This window comes from Mytilus edulis, chromosome 5, assembly GCF_963676685.1.
Source record: "Mytilus edulis chromosome 5, xbMytEdul2.2, whole genome shotgun sequence".
Lineage (NCBI taxonomy): Eukaryota > Metazoa > Mollusca > Bivalvia > Mytilida > Mytilidae > Mytilus > Mytilus edulis.
In genome coordinates, this window is record NC_092348.1 from 29,473,208 (window position 1) to 29,495,213 (window position 22,006).

Consider the following 22,006-nt stretch of genomic DNA (forward strand, 5'->3'; position numbering starts at 1 on the left):
GCTTCAGGTTAAAAAAAATTGTCGAGGTAGTTTTTGATGACGTTGAAGTCCAATCAACTTGAAACTTAATACACATGCTCCGTATGATATGATCTTTCTGATTTTAATGACAAATTAGAGTTTTTACCCCATTTTCATGGTCTACTAAACATAGAAAATGGTAGTGCGGATGGGGCATGCGTGACGTGTACTGAGAACACATTCTTTTTTTCCTTTTATTTGCATTACAATTCAAATATTGGTATTTTATCTTTTTCAATTTTCGGGCAAATTTTTTTTTAATTTGATGGTCGCCAATATGCTTTTGCCGAATCAAGCTGCTGATGTGTTTGTCATTGAAACTCAAAATTTACTCGCAAATAGTCAGATATAGTACCTAAATCGTCTATATATATATAGTCGGCATTGAGATCAGGAATTGGTACCAAGGTAATAGGCAACCATGAGGGTACATGTAGCATTGATATTTGTCTGTCAATTCAAGGAAATAAAACATTTGCAATTCCATTATGTCCTTTCGTTGTTGACCAAAAGGTATATACAAAGGTTGTCATACCATCAGCAATAAATCGAACTAGAGGTTATGCTGTTGACAATAGGTATACCAAATCAGTACTCTTCAATATGTGTGCTCTCTATAATGATCTAGTATATAATAAATTTCCTCGTCTTTGGTTATTTATCGTCCTTTTTATCATCTTCCATATAAAAACCATGGACAAGTAGTTGTTAAATAGACTAACTTTTCAAAAGTTATGGGTACATTTGACATAATCAACATTGAAACATAGTTTATTTTTAACCACAGATCAATTCACGCCAAAAGTTAATTGTAAGAAGCAAATAGAAATATATCTAAAGTTCTAAACTTTTGAAAAAGTTTTGAAAGTTTTGAGTTATGCTTGTGAATTAAATCTAGAAACTGGATATTAACTAACTGTTCGTAATGGCTACAATGCAACGTTAATCCCAATTATTTATCATCTCTTGCTTGGCAATGCACAAAAGTTATCCGTTGAATTGGAGAGGGATTTAAAAACTTTGTCGAGTGAAAACATGCACATGATGGTTAATAATTGTGCAAAATTTCATTGCAAATAAAAGCATAATTTAGAAGAAATGGTCACGATTTAACATTTAACATGTATAACAGGAGAATAAACAAAATCTTTACAACTGTGTAAAATTTGATTAAATCCCAAAGCATTTTTTATTTTGGGCCAAAGATGAAGGGCCTGAATATAAAAATTAGTATATACTGCCATTCTATTCAGCACAAAGCATTTTTGAGTAAGGTTGAACATGTTGAAGTCGAAGAGTTATGCGTATAAAACTATGAAGGCATGTCTGTCTGTCTGTTTGTGTTTGTGTTTGTATTGGTTTGTTTATTTAGTAACAATCCTATTGTTTAGATTTTAAACTAATAAAATTCTTAATTATCTTATTTATTTTATTTATTTGATCACATTTTCTGGCACTTTCGAAAATGTAATTAGCGCGTTTGTTGATATATATTTATTTCAGTCAAATTGCTAACCACTGAAAAATAGACGTAACATGCTCTGTTAGCTAAAGTTTATAGATAAACCAATAATGATCTAGTATATAACTAGTACTTTTAATCATAAAAAAATTAAAGTGATATTATAACTATATACTTCAATTGTTTAAGTATATTTTCTTTTTAAACCGACGTTAAATATTGCGTCTCGCCTATAGTTAAACATAATAAATCATTTAAAAAGAAGTATCGAAATTCAATTTAACGAGAAAAATACCTTTCGTGAATACACACTTCCTTGTTTTTGACCTTTAAAGTAAAACAAAAAGGTATTTAATAAACAATAATGCATTCACCGAATATTCTGTCATACTTAAGAAATAAAGATGTAAGTGATCATTGGATCTCCCAAAAATAAAAAACACACACAAAAAAAATAATTACTTAGGAAGAAAACCCAACAATCCAGGAAGAGCGTTCTAGATGACGGTAAACCAAGATTAACGCTTCGGATGCATGCAATTTTTGACGTAGTGTATACTTTTCTACAGGTCTCGGTCGATAGCTCTTCTAGTGGATTATCAAGCCTCAAGGATTTCATCAGCTGAGTAGTCTGTGCTTCGGTACTGATTTGATTCATAACAAACATCTCTTAAATTGTTCGTTTTAATATTTAATTAAACTAAGGTTTCAGTTCTCTCAGTAGAAGTTGGCCATTCACTGATTTGGACTTTTTGATAAGAAAACAACTATTGTGGTCCTTATACACCCTTGGCTTTCAAAATATTTGGCTTTGAGCTTTCCTGATAAAGATTAATCTAAAAGAGCTTTTCGAGCGCATGAAATTCATCATGTGTTGTTTTATTTACTTGGAAGAAGTGAATGAAGATTGGTTTTACCGACCGTCGTGCGAGGGCTGTATAGCCGACCAAGGTCGTTAAAAACTCCAATCATCATGAAGATTGGACTAAATGGTCCATTAACATTTGAATTTCAGACATAGAAACTAAAAATCACAATGCCTAATTATTCTGAAGAATGACAATACAGTGCAAGTTTCATTGAGATCGGTTTCGTGGATTAGATATATATGAGACGAGACACCAATATTCATTTCTGCCTAAAAATTGTCATCCGGCTATACAAGATTCAAATTTTTGCTGCACGCAAATTTAAAAAAGGTGAAAAAGATCTTTGTATGGATTCCTCCATACTTTGTTGGAACTTAAGATGATCAAGAAATGGATTACGGTTCAGGATTCATCATTGTATTGAAATGAAATATCACTTAAGTTAATTGTATATACATATTTTTTTATTTATTTGAAACATAAACATGTTTCTTCACTCAGGCATACATAGGCTTAGCCATAGCCGTATTCGAATTTTAATTTCAAACGCTGTTTGATGTCGTATTTCATTTGGCCATCAAAAAATGATGTATTCATTCGGAATGATTATGAAGGGGTATAAATTGCAAAAGAAAAAAAGGAAAATACTGAACTCCAAGGGAAAATCAAAACGGAAAAATCCTTTATAAAATGGCAAAATCATAGCTCAAACACATCTTACGAATGGAAAACAACTGTCAAAATCCTGACATGTTACAGGCATTTCCTTATGAAGAAAATGGTGAATTGAACCTGGTTTTATGGCTAGCCAAACTTTCCGCAGTGTTAAAAATACCGCCAAAATGACAACATTGTGTGACTGGAAAAAATAAGTAAGAACACTCTGTCTGGACAGAGGAATACAAAAACAAATAATATAATAGTACGTTACAACATGTAAACCACACGAAAGAGTCTCCTCTTTATATGACCGTAACATATCAAAGAGACGGAGTCATTATAGATACGAGTGCAGATATCAGTCCTGTACAATCGATAGAGCTATAAAAAGCGTTTGTTTATGAAACAAAGGCGCACGAAATTTTATCTCAAGTTATTTTCATTGACAGCATGCAGTAATTAAAAGATATCATATAAAAAGTAACTACACTGTTGTGATACATGTCGTATTTTTATATAACACGACATTTGAAGTATTTCATTTGTAAACTCAAGTAGAGTGAGGGTTTAGAAATATAATTTTCTACAAATTTCTTTCTGGTATCATTTTATAAAATATTCCTTTTATTTGTTTTAATGTGATCTGTAAATGTGTGCCGACTCTTATTACAATTTAAGACTTTCTTGTATCATAGATGTTGTCTACTGGCAAAAAAACTCACCTTTGTGTGTTAAAATTCCATATCACAATGTCCAAACTGAATATTGTGCGCATTTAATATCTTTATATATTATTTTTAGAAAATCTTGTTCCGTTACTTTACGAAGAATAAAATTACACACCTATTCAACTGCGAACACAAAGGTAATTATGACAGTTACTTTCAGTACTAATTAAATATTTTGTTTTCAAAATATGCCCATTATAAAGTTTTTAACTTCCAGTTTGCTTAGATCTACGTCATTGCCATATATATAATGTATATTTTTTCTTGATACATCATCAGTAGACAAGGCATAGAAAGTTAATCAAAAAGGGAAAAAGAAATTGAGCTGTCATCTTGATTGCTGTTGGGAACTAAATTATTTTTTATTGGTCCATTTTACCTTGACAGCTTGACCTAAGTACGTTTCTGTTTATTTTACGCAAATGCAACTTAAATGTTTGTTACAACTCGAAAATATTCTTCCATAACAGCATATATAGACGTGAAACAGAACATATGTAGGACACGGATCAAATCAACACGTAGTTTAGTATGACATCCATTATCACTGAACTAGTATACACTTTTGTTTAGGGGCCAGCTGAAGCACGCCTCCGGATGCGGGAGTTTCTAGTTGCATTAAAGACCCATTGGTGGCCTTCGGCTGTTGTCCCCTCTTTGGTCGGGTTCTTGCCTCTTTTGACACATTCTCCATTTTCATTCTCAATTTTATGACAATATAAACTAACATGCTGTCAACTCGTCTTCTTCTGATTCATATTTAGTCATACAATAACTTAGAACACATTATTCATTAGTTTTGTGTTTTTTTAATTTCAAAAGAAACAATGGCAATGAGATAGAAATTTACAAAACAAATACAGTAAATTTTTAAACAAGTTAACTGACAAGTAACGCAATACTGTTAGCACTAAATGTTATATTTGTTAATTAATTTTTGCTTTTTGAATATTCAAAATTTGTAATCTACATTTTGGTATAAAGGACTTCTCTTCTGTAAAAAAAAAAGACCAACCCCACCCTTATTATACTATGGCAACATACGGCTGTAAGTACTAAAACAGTGTACTATGGACGGATAATTACAAGCAAATATACAAAAGTTATAATAGACCATGACTGACAGAGAAAAGTAATCTCCACTGAATTGTGACATGCCAATGCTTATACAACTGAATACCAAGTATCATTGACAATCATATATAGTTCTCCTAAACATGGCAATTTATCAAAAACTTCTTAATTGTTGACCACAGACGAGGCCAGAAACAGCTCAAGAATTCTCTTATATTTCAAACTTAAATCAATGTATTTACAAACGGCAACGATAACTAGCCATCAATATGTACATTAAAAACAAATTATAGATGCGAAAATAACTATTGGTCATGAAAAACATTAGCAAAGAGATGAATAATTTATAAAACACCAAGGATTTAAACTTTCACTATCCTCATAATTTCTTAATATATAATATATTTTCTGATTATTGTCGGAAATTAACAATTCATTATAAACTGTATGATCTATGATCCTTTTTATGGTTTTTCATCAATTCTTTACATTAAGAATTGTTTTATCAATACATTAAACTGGTTGGCCACTTTATGAAATGTTGAACTACTTTTTCTTAACCTTTAACTGTAGTAAATAATTTACTGAAATCATTGTATTACATCTGTTTGCAGCAATGATAAGCGTATATATTATATGTACGAATGTAACATTAAATATCAATAAATATTGTTTTCTGCAAGTTTTAAGACTAATTCTTTCGCAACACACGCTAACAGTTGTCTTGAAACCTGAAAAATAAAAAAATAAAACAAAAATATTACCTTGTGCAGCACAATACAAGCAATACAAGTTGATATCGAAAACATCAATATAAAAAAATAAGATGTGGAATAATTGCCAATGAGATAACTCTCCGCCAGAACCTGTATAAAAACTATTTTCAAAAGGTCCTTAATACACTCGCAATATCGCTCATCAAGACTGAAGTGATGTAGGGCTATTAAAAGTGGATAATTCTATGTGTTCTGAATTTTTGTTTATCTCTGCACACTCCGACTCTTACATGTATTTTTGTGGTTATAACCGTAACACTGGTGAAGATCTCATTTTAGAGTAGATGTATTGTGCATACAAAGTTGGTTAACTTTTCTTATATGTGTATCCAACTTGTATTCGACCGGGACCGGCAAAATAGCAACTGTCTTGAAGTTAATGATTGGAACAACAACCCTTAGTAATATATAAGGGTTTTCCCTACGAGTAAAGAGAGAATAAGATGGTGGATCATTATGTAACTTGATTCAAGGATAAAAAATAATAAATATGTATACTAAATCATGAGTATTATATATTATATAAAGGAAGAAATACATACTGTGTATGGCAGGGAAACTTTTATACAACGTGGTCTTTGCCTATGTTTTTGCACAACGAGCATGCAAAAATTACTGCTACCACCTAAAATTGAAATATGTCTATGTATAATACAAATATCTTTTAAAAACATAAGTATTCAAAATTACGAACGTTTTTATAAACGATACAGAAATTGCAAATCCGGATGAAATTCCGTTTTCTACACAAGAGAACACACTCTGTAATGTCTCGCCTGCTTTACTGACCATGATTGATTTAATGTTTAAAGTCTTAGAGATAAAGGTTTTATAACATGTATCAAATAAACACAACATTATCAATGGTGCATAACAATGAGGTCAAGGTCAGATAAACCCTGCTAGACAGACACGTTCTTCTTACAATCATTTCATACCCAAAGTACAGTTGAACTATTACTTATAGTACATGTAGATCTTACAAGGATTCAATATACCAAATATATCACTGCCGCCCTGTCGGACAGTAATCTCTATCATGTCTCGCATTCTGCAACTGTCGTCGAAGGCGACACAAAATTGAATGCTATACTTCAATCAATTTTCAAAAAGAATAGTGATGATACATTTAACATAAAAGTTTATATTCCGGTCTTAATTTCGATGTAAACTGTTTATTTTCAACAAAAGAACACCAAGTCACAAGTGATTATTTCAATAGCGTAAATATACCTACCTCAACTAACAAAATGAAGACGCCAACACATATAAATGCAATTGAATATTTATCCGCAAAGTCCTTCAAAGCATTGTAACAGCCCTGTTCAAATAAAACATTGACATTCATATGACAAACAATTTTACATGTATACACAGGCAGTATCTATATTACTAAGCCTACGTGGCGTTGATAATGAAACTGACATGAAATTGCATGACAACGTCGTCATAGGTAAAATAGCGATAAACTAATTCTCATTGGTCATCTCAACTCGATTGCTTTTCTCGCTTTCATCTCGTTGAGATGGACAAAGATAATCTGTTTATATCATGCTACTCGCTTGAGATGGAAATTTATCGCTAGAAACTAAGGAGGCACATGGCGTTGCTAATGAAATTGACATGAAATTGACAACGTCGTCATAGGTAAAATAGCGATAAACAGATTATTATTGGTCATAAAATTACTGGTCTTCGAAATGTAATGATTGCATAGAACAAAACAAATACTTTACTGTAAACAACGTACTGACGTCTCCTTATCTTTATAATTACGTTTCTAAGCATACGGATATTTTACAATCTAAATAAACGTTTCTATTGATACCCGTAAATATTAGTTTTTATTCTTGAAGATTGTATAACTTTTTAGCAATGACGTTGTCAGTTTGTTTTCGATCTATGAGTTTAAATGTCCCTATGATATCTTTCGCCCCTCTTAGTTATCGTATGGCTTTGTATGAGATACTTCGGTCTAAGGTTCAATATTTACAACGGTAATTTACAAAACAAAATAGTGAAGTGACCTCGACCGATGTGTAAGTTGGTTGTACTATATAAGTGTATTTGCAGTGGCTTTAAACCATAAGAATCGCAGTGACAATTTACCATAAGTTTCTATTCTCTTTAGACAACGAACTTATCAACAAAAGTATATGGATGCCAACAAAATTGATTCACAATATAAAAATACACTAATATACCGTTGGATGTTGTCCAGTTGGAGTTGCACCGTTGGTAAATGTACATGTACTTGTGTATGAAGACGATGTCGCTGATGGACAACATGATTTGGGAAGCTCATCCGTTCCACCTCCAGTATACCATACAGACCCTGTGTAATCATTATTGGCCCCAGTACCAGTGACAGCATCAATACCACAACACTCAAACTGTAATACAACATACAAGCATCCGCAATTTGATTCCATTAGTTGAAAAAAATCAATCGAGATGAAACATAGAAAATATCAAGTCCTTTTACCTTTCAAAATTCATGTAAGTGACGTCTAAATGAAAAATCTGAATATTGCTACATGTTCGAAATAATGGGCTTGGCATCAGCATAAACGAAAACTTAACATCGGGTAAAATAGCTTATTGTCCTCAATTTCCTATTTAAAGAACTAGATGTACTAATATCAAAGTCACTCAGTGTCTCATCTGCTTTGATTATTTTGAATTCTTTTCTCTTTTTGAAAAATGACTACATTCAGACTTTCGTTGGAAAATGTGCAATTTTAAGATTGTTTAAAAAATTAACAGATTAACAATTTTTTCCCCTAAAACATATGGATAACATATGTATATGTACTTACGTTCATATTCAGGTAATTCCATCCAGTTGAGACTTCGTCAGTAACAAGATCATCATTTGTAAATTTCAGAAGTCCAGTTTTCATTTCAGCTTTCAACTTAGATTCTACCTGTAAAAAGACGCTACGGTTAACATATTAACAACACGAGACATTTAATTAAAATTCTAAGAAATATGATGTTTGCAATTTCTTGTGAGTGCTTTAAATATGACGTTAAATTTGACGTATATAATTTTAAGTGAGTTCAAATGACTGATATATCGCTGTACAACCTTCAACAATGAACGAACCGCATACTATGTCTATTTAACCCAAAGTTATTCATTGTAAAATTGAGAATGGAAATGGGGAATGTGCCAAAGAGACACAACAACCCGACCATAGAAAAAAAAGAAAGAAACCAACAACAGCAGAAGGTCATCAACAGGTCTTCAATGTAGCGAGAAATTCCCGCACCCGGAGGCGTCTTTCAGCTGGCCCCTAAACAAATGTATACTAGTTCAGTGATAATGAACGCCATACTAATTTCCAAATTGTACACAAGATACTAAAATTAAAATAATACAAGACTAACAAAGGCCAGAGGCTCAACGCATTATCAACTTCTCATTGGTAAATGGATTGCAATGTTCAGAAAATGGTAGAGGGATCACTTTCTATTGTGATTGATTTAAAAAAAATATAAAACCTTTAATATGTGAATGAATTTCGGACAATGCGAACCATACACGAGCGGAGCGAGGGGTCTGGGGGCCGTTGAAGGCCCCCAGAAGCTCTGAGAAAAAAAACTCAAAATCGTGCATTCTGAGCGTTTCCCGGACTCTTTCTGACATTGAAACGCAATTAATTTCCAGCTTTTTTTTCGACAATATTCTGGTCTCAAAGCAAAAACCTAGATTCATTGTAATTTAAGACTTTAAGGTTTAATGGACAACATTAAAAAACCGATATGTAGGATAAAGCAAAAATCGTAATTCTCATAATCAGTAATACCGGATCTGTCTGTCTGTTCTGTTCTTGTGTTGTATTGTGCTTAGACTTTGGTGATTTTTTTGAACTAGATTAAATATAGTGACAGTGCAGTATTATACTTTAAGTACTAGTTCTGAAGTCGACACTAAGGCCATCTTGACCCTGTTTTACGGTATTAATGTTTCTTTTATTGTTGAAGACCCTCCTGTAACTTTGACCATTGATCATTAGTATTTTTTCTATGCATTGACTTTGCGTGCGATTAGGTTCGTGCACATTTACTCCATATTCCTTTATTTTATGTTAAAGGGTCTGAACATGACTGAATGCAAGAACAATAAAAAAAAAAAAGGTCATATATGGCAATACATTATTGTTTTTTTTTCTTCAAATTATTTGATACCGGGAAATTGGTGACCTTACTTTAATTTTAACCAAAGCTATCTAGTTTTATCTACCCAAAAAAGCCAGTTTTGTATTATTTGATATTAAGTTCAATTCTCCATGCAGAAACGACCATTTTTTTCTTGAAGCATCGTATATTCATAAAATATTTTCTCGCACAATATCTGGACATCGGTGGGCATGCAACATTGCAAAACCACACGTTTACAAATGAAAATCAATACTCAGACTATAGTCATAAAGCAATAAATGAACAAAAGACAAACCCGGGACACAGAAGTACAAACAATAGACCATCAACTCTGAAAACTAAAAGTAAAATAGAAACATGAATCACGAAAAACATGCATGGCGACACCAGAGAGGGAAGAGAATTTGCTTCTAGCTAGACACTTTCCGTGAAAACAATTTGATATAAAGACAATCTTTTGTTTCAGTTTTTTTTTTTTTTTTTTTTAATTTCTAACATGAGGCATTTGCCTCATTTGCCTCAATGTAGTTACGGCCCTGCACGGTCATTAGGAAGTTACACATATGTTATGAATAATTTATCCCCCAAATATGGCACTTACGTCAGCTTTGAATACAATCCACAATATCACAATAACCAGCTTTCCGATGAACAGAATGACAACTACAATTGAATACTACAACGAAAAAAACAATTATAATATCTACACGTGAAATATCTCTTAAGATTAATTATATATTAACAAACAATAAAGTCTTTTGTTACAGGTTTCAAACAGTATGGGCGATGAACTTGATACCTATATATATATTAAGTAACCATTGGTTGTTGAAAGGACTACTAGTATATCAAATCATTTATGAAACTTTTTCATCAAACACAAAAAGAGAACACTTACATATAAGCAATAAAAAAAAACAATACATGTGTAAATTAAACACTTTAAATTCTTCTTTTCGGGGAAAAGGGGCAAAATTCATTATATTCTATGGCACAATGCCCCAGGAAATATGATTATTGATTAAAAATCATATTTTCGTTATTGTTTTTATTTTACATATTTTGAATTCCAGATCTGACAGAAGTGATCCATCTAGACGGACAAACGGTTAATTTGGCTCGCCCAATTATTTTACCATCTTCAATCATCTAAAATATTCTTTACAAATTTTAGCTTTTTGGTTTCGTAATCAAAATATGTGTATGGCTGTTTTTTGCTCTTTGGTTGGATTGTTGTGTCTTTGATACAACCCCCATTTTTACTCACAGTTTTATATAACAACTAATACAAAACATGCAGAAAGTAGCTAACATCCCATACTTACTATCGTCAAAAGTAATTTCGCTTCACAACACGCGCCACATCCACCCAACAACGACAGAACCAAAACAAAAGAGCCCATTACAATAAGTGTAATAGAAAGTCCTTTGGCAAGGTCACCAAAATTCGAAACTCCAAAATCGACAGTCTGTAATGCTGGTAATACTTTCTCATTGATGCCATCATCGTTTATGATCACTAAGATTCCTGGGATTAGCAGACCAAGTCCAAGCAACTGTAAAAATTGACAGTGCATTTTAATGTGCAAATGGTAACATTTTATTGTGCAAATGGTAACATTTTATTGTGCAAATGGTAACATTTTATTGTGCAAATGGTAACATTTTAATGTGCAAATGGTAACATTCTATTTTAAACATATTATTTCATACGGCATTTGAGAAATATGTGCTGTGTGTATGACTTATATGGATATAGATGGGCATATGCGGAAGAATGAAAAAAAACTGTTTAATGGTATTTGTTCCGTTTTTATTAAACAACCACGTTTTCAGCATGTTAACTCATTAATGCTGTGTATATAGTTGACTATTTTCTGTTACTGCTGTTGTGTTTTATAAGTGGTATATTATTGTAATGTCTTTTCTGTTGTCTCGGCGGCCGAGTTGTCTATAAGGAGTTACTACTGTAATCACTAGCCAGTCAACACTGAGGTTGTGAGTTCTTATCCCGCTCGTGCGGGTGCAATCGACTCCAATCTTAATTGACCAGGATTGTCAGTTTTTCTATCAAAAGTCGATGGATTTCTCCGGGCACTCCGGCTTCCTCCACCAATAAAAAACTGACCGCCACGAAATAGCTAAAATGCGGTTCTTAAAACAGCAAAAACAAAATTAAACTGTTGTCTTGTTTTGAATTTAATTTAGTTGGAATTTAACCAAATCATTATATTTGTTATAATTATGTATGATTTAACACAAGTAATCTCTTCGCATACAGCAAGTCTATCCGAACACAAGTATAATTATCTCTAAACATACAATGTATAAAAAGTCATTCTAATACCAAATTGCTTATTCAAATAACCAATTCAATAAAAAAATATATTTTCTTTGGTTTCTTATCTGATTATACTATAATTTAAACCTAAACACTACATATACTTACAATGAATATAATATTGATTATAATCAAGGCAACTTTACTGCACTTTGGGTTACACATGATGAATTAAATATTGGCTGGGAAAAAAAGTATAAAAACACACATGAATAAAATATAATGGTAAAATATTGATTCTAGAACTATGTGTCAATAAAAACTCTTATGCTAATAACTAAGAAATTAGTCTTTCCATATTTTGAATTTAAAGTATATTTTTTTAAACACATACTAGGGACAGAAATCGAGACACCATGGAAATTTTTTAGTACAGATCATAACACAAAATAATACATATGAAAATACAAGGCATGATTCCAAAAACATATTTACTTTCGACTCGCAAACTAGAACTAATAAATCAGATAACATATGGGTGAAAATCGGTTTATTACTTTTTTTATCTCCTTAATTTATATGATCGTCATTTAACAAACATCTCTGTTATATTTCTTTTCATTCTATTAGATTTCTTTTCGTAAAAAATATATTTTATAAATGTAGGCCTGTTGTTTTCTCGTTTTGAATTGCTTCACATTTTGAATGTCGTATTAATGACCTATAATTGCACATATCGCCGTCAATTGAATTCTTTATTGGATAGTAAATAATATGGTCTAATTGGCTATCATACCACATCTTCTTATTTTTTTTATAATATTAGTCAATTACAATCAATTCTGAATATGATAGTTTTGGTCAAGAACATAGTGTGAAGGGCAACGCAGTTAAAAACATTGCTAACACATGCAAATGTAATGCATGGTGCTGTCAACATTGTTTTAGTCTTGCGCGGAATATATGTCAAATAGACAGCAACACAACAGCACAAACAACCAAAAAAATATGTAGAGGTCCAATATTTCATCTTCATAAAAGACATGTGTCTATACAATATGTCACCCTCTAGATCCTATCAAGTCGAAATAGTGTTGTGTAATTTCAACAATGACAACCAAGGAATCTCAAAATAACAAAATTCTCAAAAATGACAAAAAAAAAAACCCATTGTGACAGAAAAGAGATATTGACAAGGTTCCTGCCATAGGACAGACACATGACACATGTTGATGGGATAGTTGATTGATACCACGATATTATAATTTGTCGGGAGTATGTTTGGTAATCCCCCAAAAAACATCAGAAGTATCGAACAAAATGATAGTGCACCGCTTCTTTATAAAGTTGCATATGAGAAATGTGTTTTCGGCAAATTGATGGAGCATGAGTTGGAAAATTTTGGAATACATAGATAAACTAGCAAAGTGCAATTGGTGTAAAATCTTGTTTGATATCATCTATTTTAAACCGACCTGCATAATCTTGGACAACTGAATTTCGAACACAAGTCACAGTACAACTTGTTCAATGATAAGCCATTAGCACTATATTGTTTTTGGAATACCCTTCTGACAAAAGAATTTTCTGAGAGTGGAATGGAAGACTAACGACATGATTTATAGGAAGATACCATTAAATCATATATATATCTATATTTCAGCATGACGAAACTATAGATTCCAAAAATGTCCCTGGGGTTTATTTTCCCTTATACAGTTCTAACTTAAACTTAACAGTTCCTTCAACGGTTGAAAATTAGGTCTGTACCGTTATCCGCCTCAAAATGTGCGCATTCATTGGTAGAAAATTGAAAAAAGGATATTAGTCGATAAGAAAACAACTCAACAACACAAATAGATAGAGGCATGTACATCGTTTTGTTGAATAATTATGTTTTAATCAGCAAGGATTTGTAATGTTATATACCTTGTTACAAATAAGATGTTGATTACCTATAGATTCTAACTGTCACGCAGACAATAACGATAACATAGTTAAAAGTCGGATGAAAGTATAATTCCTCAAATATTTTCGGGTCGGGTCTTTTCAAAATTTACAACAGATGAACAAAGAGGGAAGTTAAACGTTGGAAAAACCAAAATTTCATACAGATTTATTTATTACAGTACTCGTCTTATCTTATACACTGTATACATGTATATGCATGATATTTGTTGTTTCGAAATGACACATGTTTGTTGCGTTTCTATCTGTAATACATTTTTATATGCCATAACATTTCAACACAATTGACAGCGTATTGAGTAAAGACAATCAGCACAAACACACACCTGATTGAGCAAGGATATGAAATATTAATTTAACAGTAGGACATTTTATTGATCTCTATGTCCTAGGTGAATAAATAGAACAGAATCCTCATCTTTATGTCATTTACATCTAAGCGAATAATAGAAACACATATATCCATGATTGAAATATGTAGGTCATTTACATTCTAGAATTTATTTAAATCTTTAAAATATAATCTGAATAATTGTGACATATACAGTTTGAAACCGGACGGCAAATATGTGAAACAGAAATGAATGCGAAATTATGAAAACAAGAAAAGTAAACAAAATCCAATTATATGATTCGATCTATATGGATTTTTTTTTTTATCAAATGATAAAAGAATTAATTTATAATTCGACAAACAATTAAATCATACTGGTCAAACACACATTAACTACAAATAAAATGACCAAACTCACATAAACGACTATTAAATGATAATTTATGAAATATGAAATTTATAAACATAGTCTACCTGTGTTCGACCAAACTCGCATAAACAGCTAATAAAATGAGAAATTATGAAATATGAAATTCAAAAACATACCTGAGTCAATATAGACTTAGATTAAATAATTCTTAGATGAAACAGAACTCACCTTTATCAAATTCAGTCCTTACTTAGCAAACGCTTTCCGGTATTTTTCGAAATCGATTCCTGTAAATACGTATTGCAAAATGTAATAACTTGTGTGTACTTAGTAAATACCATCTATTTATAAAACGCAATACCAATACCTGACATCAGTTATCAGATACCTTAAACGCTTGAATACCGCGGACAAAGAGTTTATTACCTATAAGTTTAAATATGTATGAGTAAACATCGATCAAACGAATAATATTTTGATCATTGACACTATGGGTCATTTCATACGAAAAAGAATACACAAAATGAAGCACGATTTATTGTAAAAGAATCGAGACTTATAATTGTTGATCGTTGGTTGCTTAAAGTCCAGTGGCGATTATTTCATTCATGATCAGAAAGGGAACAATTTTACAAGAAATACAATAGGTAGGTATTGTAATAGGGGCTGGCTTTGATGGGGGTCAGAAACTCAGAATGACACTGGAAAACGATGCGTATGTACTTGCATCTGTTTCTTCCCGTATATATATACCTTAATACAACACGTGATATATTAAGGGACAGATATGTCATTATTATTATGGGGGGGGGGGAATGTCAAAGACAAGTGCCTGGGTATATTGTAAGGGACCAATGTTTAACCTGACAACATACATGTACCACCTTCGGACCCCTAGTATATAAAGTTGTTACAATGGTTCTTAACGTGTACAGAGCGTGATGTTCTTTACAAGACAAAGGATTCCACTTCCCCATTCAGACCGGATGTGTTTGCGTACTTGTACATCCCACACAGCCAAACAGACTCTCCACTTTGGCAAGGGTTTTAGTGAACGTCGGGAGAACACCTAAGAGACAATGTTTCTATTCCCCTCGTCAATTACAGAAGCACGATGATGAAAAAACTCAAGTATGACAACAAGAAAGAGATTTATGGGTTAGACATATTGTTTTTGTACTCTCTCTCTCACAGTACAAATAAAGAACACTTTTTAGAGAACAATTTTTTTTAAACATGTCAGTTATAACTTATACTTCTGTTGTTAATATGAAGCTGATAGGAAACAGCTCGACTGAACTTTCACAAGATTTTTCTGTATTATATGAACTTGTACACCTAATAATCAAATAAATGGATAGAATGATTTTGAGGGGAAAAAAGGGGGGAGTCCTAAACAGAAACGTGGATTTAAGATATATTGACTCATATTTTGATGAGACGACCGACAGACTCAGACATTTTTTGTGACTAGCTTATTCGCATTTTATACTCAAATTTTCCGTATTAAAAAGGTTTAACTTAATGTTACTTTAACACTGATGTTTCTGCTGATCTTTTGAATAACACAATTCTCTTTTGCCAGATATTTTGACTTTTTTTTGCAACTACATGTTGTACACGTGATATTCACAATTAACTCAACTCCATAATTATTGTCATCAGCATTTACTAATTCATGGGTTGGAATGGACAAGAATTATAAAACGTAGAACAAGTCAAGTTTATCCATTATCGAGGTCATGGACTTTTCTTTATTCAAAACCAGATTTATTACATTTTCATTGAGGTTTAATGTTTAGTTAACTTATCAGTGACGCATTAAATTTGATTACAATGGATCGAAAGAAATTGCACATGACTTCCTCGTCAAGATAAGTTTTTCTTTCTAAAGAAAACGCAATATATATTTAAAAGGCTTGTGTAATATCACTGTTTCAATTGATATATTTATTCACAAATCTGTTACCCATGAATACAATTGAGAATGGAAATGCGGAATGTGTCAAAGAGACAACAACCCGACCATAGAAAAAACAACAGCAGAAGGTCACCAACAGGTCTTCAATGTAGCGAGAAATTCCCGCACCTATAGGCGTCCTTCAGCTGGCCCCTAAACAAATAAATACTAGTTCAGTGATAATGTATAATCATACACATAAATTGGCCTAGAACAATTTTTTTAGTAAAGTATAAATACAAATATTCCATCCGTTAAGAAACATTGAGTTTGTCTATTACGTCAGTAACCGGCACTTCTGCGTTGACACGAGTTTTCATTGATCATGTTGATGTGGTAATAATTATCAACTGATTTTAAGAAAACTTTGAATTTTCGAAATAATAAGTATGTATACCCCAAGAATAAATTACTTTTTTTGTTCTCAATTTTATGCGACTGTGTTTGGCAAAACCCTTTTGAAATTTCGGTCCTCAATGCTCAAACTTCGTACTTAATTTTTGCAGTTTTAAATTTTGTTTTTAATCATCAGTTAAAACAGTCAAGCTTACTCTGATGTCCGACAGCTGTTTTGCCAGACAAGATTACTCTGACGTCCAATGCTCGTCCAATGTTCGTTGGACATCGGAGTCTGGGACAAATATAAGTGAATGCCAGTCGTATTTCAAGTAATAGCACGCAGGGCTTTGCCACAGTGGGGACTATTTTGTAAAAATAACAAATAAAAGTAGTATAAAGATGCACCGGGTGACACCAAATTTCGAAGTGTTATAGATATTGGTTTATTCTGTTGATTATTATAAGTTTGATCACAAGACACGCAATCGATATCCCATTATAATGTGATTTAAAGGAACGGTATACATTTATTGTACCTGCATATAATTTTAGTAAACACAAATATTTTACTTTTTTACATTTTATCGACATGCATTGGTTCGTGATACTAATTTTGTACACACGTAATAAATATATGTTTCACAATACACCCGTAACCAAGGAAGTGGTAAATATTTACCCTAACTTCGTGAGAAATAATTCTAATTATAGATTGTATAACAGTATATTTTATTGTGTATTTTCAAATTAGTCTTTTGACCTAGAATTATTTTTGAATTATTTGGTTCTTTTTTTCTGTTGAAAATATCGATCAAAATTAATTTTCACAGATTAATGTAATTTAATATAAAGGCTTCTCAAATATACCTAGACCAGAACAGTTCAGAATAAAATTTTAAAATAATATAATTTTATTGAGATTATGCATGGGACTAAGTATGAAAAACAACTAAAGGAATGTATATGACAAAGACTGGCCGTGTCTACATCTGAGTTTTTGTTATGCAATGTTTTGTGTACTTATGTTTCGTTTAATGTCATGGAGTTGCTTCTTTTCGATTGATTTGTTTTGAAAAATCCCTTGGTATTATATTTTCCTCTATCTGAAAATGAACATTCAGTACAGAAATGATTTGCTCAGAAACGGCCATAAGCACGTAGGGTAGTCCAAATTCCCATCATCGAAGACGTAAACGGAAAAAAAATTAAGCGGAATTCACAAAGAATACAAAAATAGCCCCTTTGAAGACCAAATTCAAAATCATTTTAGTTATGTGGTTGCTTTTGACATCTCAGACCACCAAAAAATACGAGCAAGCGAATGAAGAAGCCATAAAAAAAACCAGCTCATCTATGTATTAAAAAATAAACATTTTATTGGTCAAATGAACATCGAAAAGGATAAAATGAACCCAACGGTATATTTGCTGTAAGAAATATTACTTCTTTATTCATTTAGTCCTCGCTAAAGGGCCCATTTTTGTTTGTTTTTAAAAATAGAAAACTTCCTTCTTTTTAAATTTACATATATTTTTAATATCCAATTTACAGAGTTGGATACTGAAAAATGTTAAATCCAATGGATAATGAAATGCACTATTAACAAGGCAAATCATTTGATGAATTTGGAAGTGTCCAATTGTACGGTTAATTTTTTTTATCGATTGTAGTTAAAATCGTCATTTTCTTTGAAGTCTGGCTGCACAATATTTAGTTGTGATTTAAGATCATCTATAAATACATTGCCAACTATTTTATTCCCTTTTACGTTTTAAAATATTTGCTACTGGACGTTAAGGTATCAACAAGCAAAAAGGAGAGAAAAGAAACGAAGAAAGAAGAGCAATAACCATATTCATGGAGAAAGGACTATTCAGTGTTCGGTAGCAATTCTTGAGCTGCTCATCATTGACAGTCACACTTTAGTGACCAAATGACAATTTACAGAAAGTATACTCATTTGATAAAAGCTCGAACCTACCATAGTATACACAAAATGCATTTGTAATGAGCTGATAGACATTATTGTATTTTAGTTATTTTTTTATTCTTAAACGGGAAATAATCTACTTAAATCACATCCTATCGTCCATTAGAAATGCATTAAAATTCTTACGAATAGATAACGTATGAAATTAAACCAGCGAACCGTTGATCATAGACATGAAATTTCGTTTACTTATTCAATTTTCTTAAAGGAGATGGAATATAAGGAATACAGATAAAATTGAAAAATGATTTTTTTTTCAAGAATTCACTGGACCATGAAAAGGAGGTCAATGACAATGAACATATGACAGATGGAAGCTTCGTAGCATAATGTATATGCAATCAAAATATGAAGCAATCTGGTCTTTTACCTTCTGAAACACAAAGCTTTATAAAAATAGGGTACATAGCCGCGGCCGCGCCTGATAGTAATACTTATGTCTCGCAAACTGCGACGAAGTCGCACGCGATACAACAACTAACACCACTGTTATAAAAGTCAGTAAAAACTGAAGTGATATTTTCCATTTTATGGTTTATTTTGAAATTTTTTGTCACTTGGTTCTCGGGCGGATTTTTTAAAATATTAATACGGCCTTCCTATCATTAAATCTCTGGAAGACTTCCCTATGAACCCCCAACATTCAGTCAATAGAGATTAAAGGGATTTTTTCCCAGAATCTCAAATAAAAGACAAGCTGCAACAATGTTTTTCTTCTTTATATGGATTAAAATATGATTTTATTTCATAGAAACAAACCAATGATCAGAAACCACTTACAGTAATAGTTTGCGTTGGTTCATTAATTTTTGGTGCTGCTTTTTATTATTTATTGCATGCTGCATCCCTTGTTTTATTTGTTATTGCATATGTTTTTATATTCGGTGAAAAGCTCATTAGAGCTTATGTTTGTATTGTTTGTCAATATGCCGAATCCAAATAAAGTTTTACTTACTTACTTTTTTTCAATTAGAAAATGTTATTCTTTATAATATATATTACTGTAGTAACATTTTCCATTTTGCTTTTGCATTAAGTAAACGTAGTAAGAGTATATATCATGATCATCAGATGATATCGTAACTTTTCATTGCACATAAAATCAAAGTTATGTGCATTTAACTTCATATTATAAAGTTCTTGTAGTATCAAACTTTTTAAATTTTTAGGTAACCATACTAGGTTTGTCTAAATAAATTCTTTTTATTAGATTTGATTACATGTTGTTTTTATAAAGTCAAGTGGCAAATATATACACACATGACAAGGTTGGGAACAAATTGAACATACATAAGTTGGTAACAAGTTTGATCTTTAGGAATTAGTGGATTAAGAAATGCTTCCGAAAGGTTGTCCTATAATATTAGACTTCGAAGGTTCATATCATCTACATTCAACGGTTTTTATCAGACATTTGGTTTTACTATCAATGTTGAACGTAAAAAAAAAATCCGACTAAAAACGTTGAATGTAAATGAAATGAAACTTCGAAGTCTTATATTATAGAACAACCGAAAGGATACATGTATTTGATACAGTTATAGGCACGAAAAATAGAGAAAATGAGATTTTCTTAAAAAAAAAAGAAATGTGAAAGTTTAAAATACCTCGGACTGTAGATATTATTCAGTCGTCGAATCCCTGAATCCTCAAATGTAAAGCTGGGGACCTGCTGATAGCATCCTCAATAATCCATTTATTCTGTCTAACTTGACCAACTTTATCCACTGGTCAACATAAAATGACCAACTGAGATTGAATACAACCTGAGTAGTTCTCAAGTAAACAAAATGTGAACTAAACGTCACCGGGTTGAATAAAACTTAATATTAAAGCTGTATATGTATGATTTTAATGTTTATTAACAGTAAATAATTTTACGATTATAATGAAATAAATCAAAATAATACATAACGGTTTCAGTCCTAAAAAAAAGTTATATACGTACGGTTTGTTTATTTTCCAGCTCGTACGCTATGTTCGTGTCTGTAGTGAGGCTTCGTGTTCCAACGAACTTAACAAGTTAGATATTTCGTTTCCAAAAAATGCTGAAAACATTTTACTAGATAAATGTCTAAAAAAATGCGTTGGATACTTGCTATAAAAAAAATTAAAACATCACTTAATTGTTACTTTGTTATTCTTTATAATCTTTCTATTATTGTTATCCAACTGATAAATAATTTAAAGGAGGAGTGTTAAGATCTCTTATCCAATCTCTTAGACTACCTTATGCATCTTCTGCATCTTTATTTCAACAAGTTGGTGATTTTAGTTTGTTCAAAGTCCAGTAGCAAATATTTCATCCAAATTCAGGACAAGAACAAGTTAGCAAAAATACAATAGGTTGGTACTATTATTTGGGTTGTCCGAGATAAAGGACGAGAAATTTAAACTGCCACTGAAAAAAAGAGGGTTCTTGTATATTGGATAGGGATTGAAATTTCGCCTTTCAACGGGCCACTTACATACCCCTAAACAGTTGTAGCGAGGATTCTTAACATGCAGAAGTTTGGCATTCTTCTCTGCATAAGGCTTCGGATTAAACGTCCCAATTCTGACCTTCTTTTTTTTTTTTTAGGTCAACAAGGCTTCAATACTGAAGAATACATGTTGTTGCGCATGCGTGATTGACAAAAATTTATACAAATTCATAAAAATATCTTATAGCAATTTAAGTGTTTGTATATACAGATATTGATTAAAAGATATATGTACATGTTTTGGTTTGAATTTGTTTACTTGAAGCTGGAGAGAACAGCTGGTGTTAGCCGATCTTTTAAGCTGTCAACAGTGGTGGTTTCAATGACAGTTTGTGGTAGTAAGTAAGTTCCATTGAATAAATGTTCGCGGGAAGTATGACCATTTGTATGTGTCCTTTGAAGTTTGAATGCAGATATAGGAAGATGTGGTGTGAGTGCCAATGAGACAACTCTCCATCCAAATAAAAATTTATAAAAGTAAACCATTATAGGTCAATGTACGGCCTTCAACACGGAGCCTTGGC

The 22,006-nt window shown here is 31.9% G+C and overlaps 2 protein-coding genes across 5 annotated transcripts in view; both read right to left on the reverse strand.

Annotated features, from left to right (window-relative positions):
- LOC139523387 (tetraspanin-9-like) overlaps window positions 1-3,780 on the reverse strand; it is a 19,668-nt gene extending 15,888 nt beyond the window's left edge. The window contains exon 1 of one of the 2 annotated variants that reach the window (XM_071317394.1): window positions 3,735-3,780. The gene's annotated coding sequence lies outside the window, so the exon portion shown is untranslated. Of the gene's footprint in view, window positions 1-1,778; window positions 1,815-3,734 lie in introns of those variants that run through there. The other variant, XM_071317395.1, reaches the window with a different exon arrangement.
- Window positions 3,781-4,529: 749 nt separating this feature from the next.
- Window positions 4,530-20,780, reverse strand: LOC139523388 (tetraspanin-9-like). 3 transcript variants are annotated; one of them, XM_071317398.1, is made up of 10 exons: window positions 20,607-20,780; window positions 14,887-14,997; window positions 12,207-12,280; window positions 11,083-11,313; window positions 10,359-10,433; window positions 8,410-8,517; window positions 7,795-7,983; window positions 6,828-6,911; window positions 6,133-6,215; window positions 4,530-5,545 (listed from the first exon to the last, which is right to left on the reverse strand). In XM_071317398.1, exons 3-9 carry the CDS (start codon window positions 12,261-12,263, stop codon window positions 6,153-6,155), a joined length of 807 nt encoding a protein of 268 aa, XP_071173499.1. In that variant the 5' UTR covers window positions 12,264-12,280; window positions 14,887-14,997; window positions 20,607-20,780; the 3' UTR covers window positions 4,530-5,545; window positions 6,133-6,152. The 3 variants fall into 3 exon arrangements, with proteins under 3 accessions (XP_071173499.1, XP_071173497.1, XP_071173500.1); XM_071317396.1 differs by having other exon boundaries at window positions 14,939-14,997; window positions 20,607-20,779; XM_071317399.1 differs by lacking the exon at window positions 14,887-14,997.
- Between the last annotated feature and the right edge of the window lie 1,226 nt (window positions 20,781-22,006).